Source organism: Rhincodon typus, chromosome 36, assembly GCF_021869965.1.
Source record: "Rhincodon typus isolate 14 chromosome 36, sRhiTyp1.1, whole genome shotgun sequence".
Lineage (NCBI taxonomy): Eukaryota > Metazoa > Chordata > Chondrichthyes > Orectolobiformes > Rhincodontidae > Rhincodon > Rhincodon typus.
Window position 1 is genome coordinate 10,341,841 of NC_063367.1, and position 2,004 is coordinate 10,343,844.

The following is a 2,004-nucleotide window of genomic DNA, read 5'->3' on the forward strand; positions in this document are numbered from 1 at the left end:
ACAAGTAAATACATTTGCTGATGTGATATCTAGAGTTGTTTCTTTTATAAATGGCTACCGCTGAACCCAGATCTGATCTGTTCTCCTGATTTGTTGTAGATGCGATGGTTGATTTTATTTTTACCATCAGCGGGGTATTCGTACCTGATGAGTTGACGTGTCATGAGACCTAACAAAAATAAGAACAAGACATGGGTAATGTAGCACTGAAACATTCAATAGATGTTCCAAAATCTTGTGATTTCAAATAAACCTGTTGGACTGTAACCTGATGTGATGTGTTTTCTGACTTTGTCCATCGAAATCCAACGCTGACACCTCTACATCATACGTATATTGCAGTCATGTGGGCACTGTCGTGCCTGGACTAGGACAAAGCATTTGGGTTACAAAATGCAAATGCTTCCCTCGGCATGTCATGCTATAAGTGGTCCCAGTACGATGGAGACTGAGACTTTTCTGCGATCTGCTCACACGATATAGTGACAGGATCATAAACGTATCTCTTAAAGGAAGACGATGTGTTAACTGTGAAACAGAACATTCATCTCTATTTTGTAACAGTTTGAATGAAATAAAAAATCAAATTTGTCATCTCCACCAGAACTTTAGGCCATTAAATGCAATGGAAATGTTTGTCTTGCCTTGATCAAGGTGCAGCTATGCTTTCGTGGTCTGACTTGGTGATTTCTAGTGTTGGTCTGAGCTGCATTTTGCTAAACTGTGTTGATGTACATGCCTCTTAGTTGTGTAGCCAGTTGCTCCTTGCACTGCAGACTGCACCAGGTGAGTAGCTTCAGTTTTACTAGTGACCAGTGACAGCTTGCTGTGCAATAATGCCAGTCAATAAAGTCATTACTACGGTGCTGCTTAAAATTAGAATATTGCAGTAGTGGTAGCTGCTTTATTGAATTTTCTAAAAAACAGTCCTCATAATGACCCACTTTAGCAGGTGGCGTGAGTGTTTCCTATTAGCTAATGGCCTGCTATACAGCTGTTAATCAATGGATTCCAATAATTTATTTAAAGACGTGTCAAATTTGAAGGATTGAAGGTGTCGGTGACCCAGAGGGAGAAATGGTATCTCTCTTTCAATGGACTTATTTGTAGCCTTTGCAAAGACGAAGCAGGGAGTTGATTTTGTAGAGAGGGATCAGACTCACTTTACACTCTTCCCTCCTCCTGGATGATTAATAATACATTTTAAATCTCTTCTTTTAGATTAGTTCTTGAGTTTTTGGTACTGATGGGAAAGGTCGGTTTATTTTGTTGGGGTAACACTTTTTATAGCGTAGAAATGTTACTCAATATAACCTGGTCAGCCTCTGATTAAGTTCTCCGGGAAAGTGAGCAGGAAAGGAGTTCAGGCCAAGATGAGATCAGCCATGATTCTATTAAATGGCTGAGCAGACTCAAAGGCCTGAATGGCCTACTCTAATGCTGTTATGAGGCATTTTCCAAGTGAAGCGAGATGAGAGTGCCAGCAAGCTGCTCTCACTGGGAAGTTGTCAGTGTGAAAGTTTTCCAGTATCATCCCACCACATGTCAGTTTCTGAGAAGTGAGAAGAGGCGTGACAGGAAGGTCAACCCACAAGGAGCCATTAAAGATAATTATGGGTAATTAAAGGCCATTTTGGGCTTGTTCTCCGATGACGGGAATTTTCCAAGTGGAGATGAGGCCATCTGTGTGGATGTGGCCTCCCAGTGGAAGCTCGGGGTCCCAGCATTCCTGATGGCATTTTGAGGCACACCCTCCCCTCCCCCCGAACTGGCTGCCTGATGTCAGGGGGTGGGGAGTGTGTTGCCCTGGTTCAGTATGGTGGCTCAGCAGCTGAATCTGTTTTTAGGTAAGTGGTTAAGAAATTGGAGAATCTCACTCACGGTTTCTCGCGCTCTCTCTTTCTTTTTCTCTCTTCCCTCTCTGATTCTTTTTCTCTCTCTTTTCTCTCGTGTGCTCTCTCTCTCTCTCTCTCTTTCTCTCGTGTGCTCTCTCTCTCTCTCTCT

General features: G+C 42.7%; 1 protein-coding gene across 1 annotated transcript in view; it reads left to right on the forward strand.

Moving 5' to 3' along the window:
• Nucleotides 1-1,783: 1,783 nt before the first annotated feature.
• Nucleotides 1,784-2,004, forward strand: part of LOC109935430 (CD276 antigen-like) — a 244,887-nt gene continuing 244,666 nt past the window's right edge. The window contains exon 1 of the mRNA XM_048617131.1: nucleotides 1,784-1,847. Within this exon, the coding sequence (XP_048473088.1) occupies nucleotides 1,817-1,847 (31 nt within the window). The 5' untranslated portion in view covers nucleotides 1,784-1,816. The remainder of the gene's footprint in view (nucleotides 1,848-2,004) is intronic.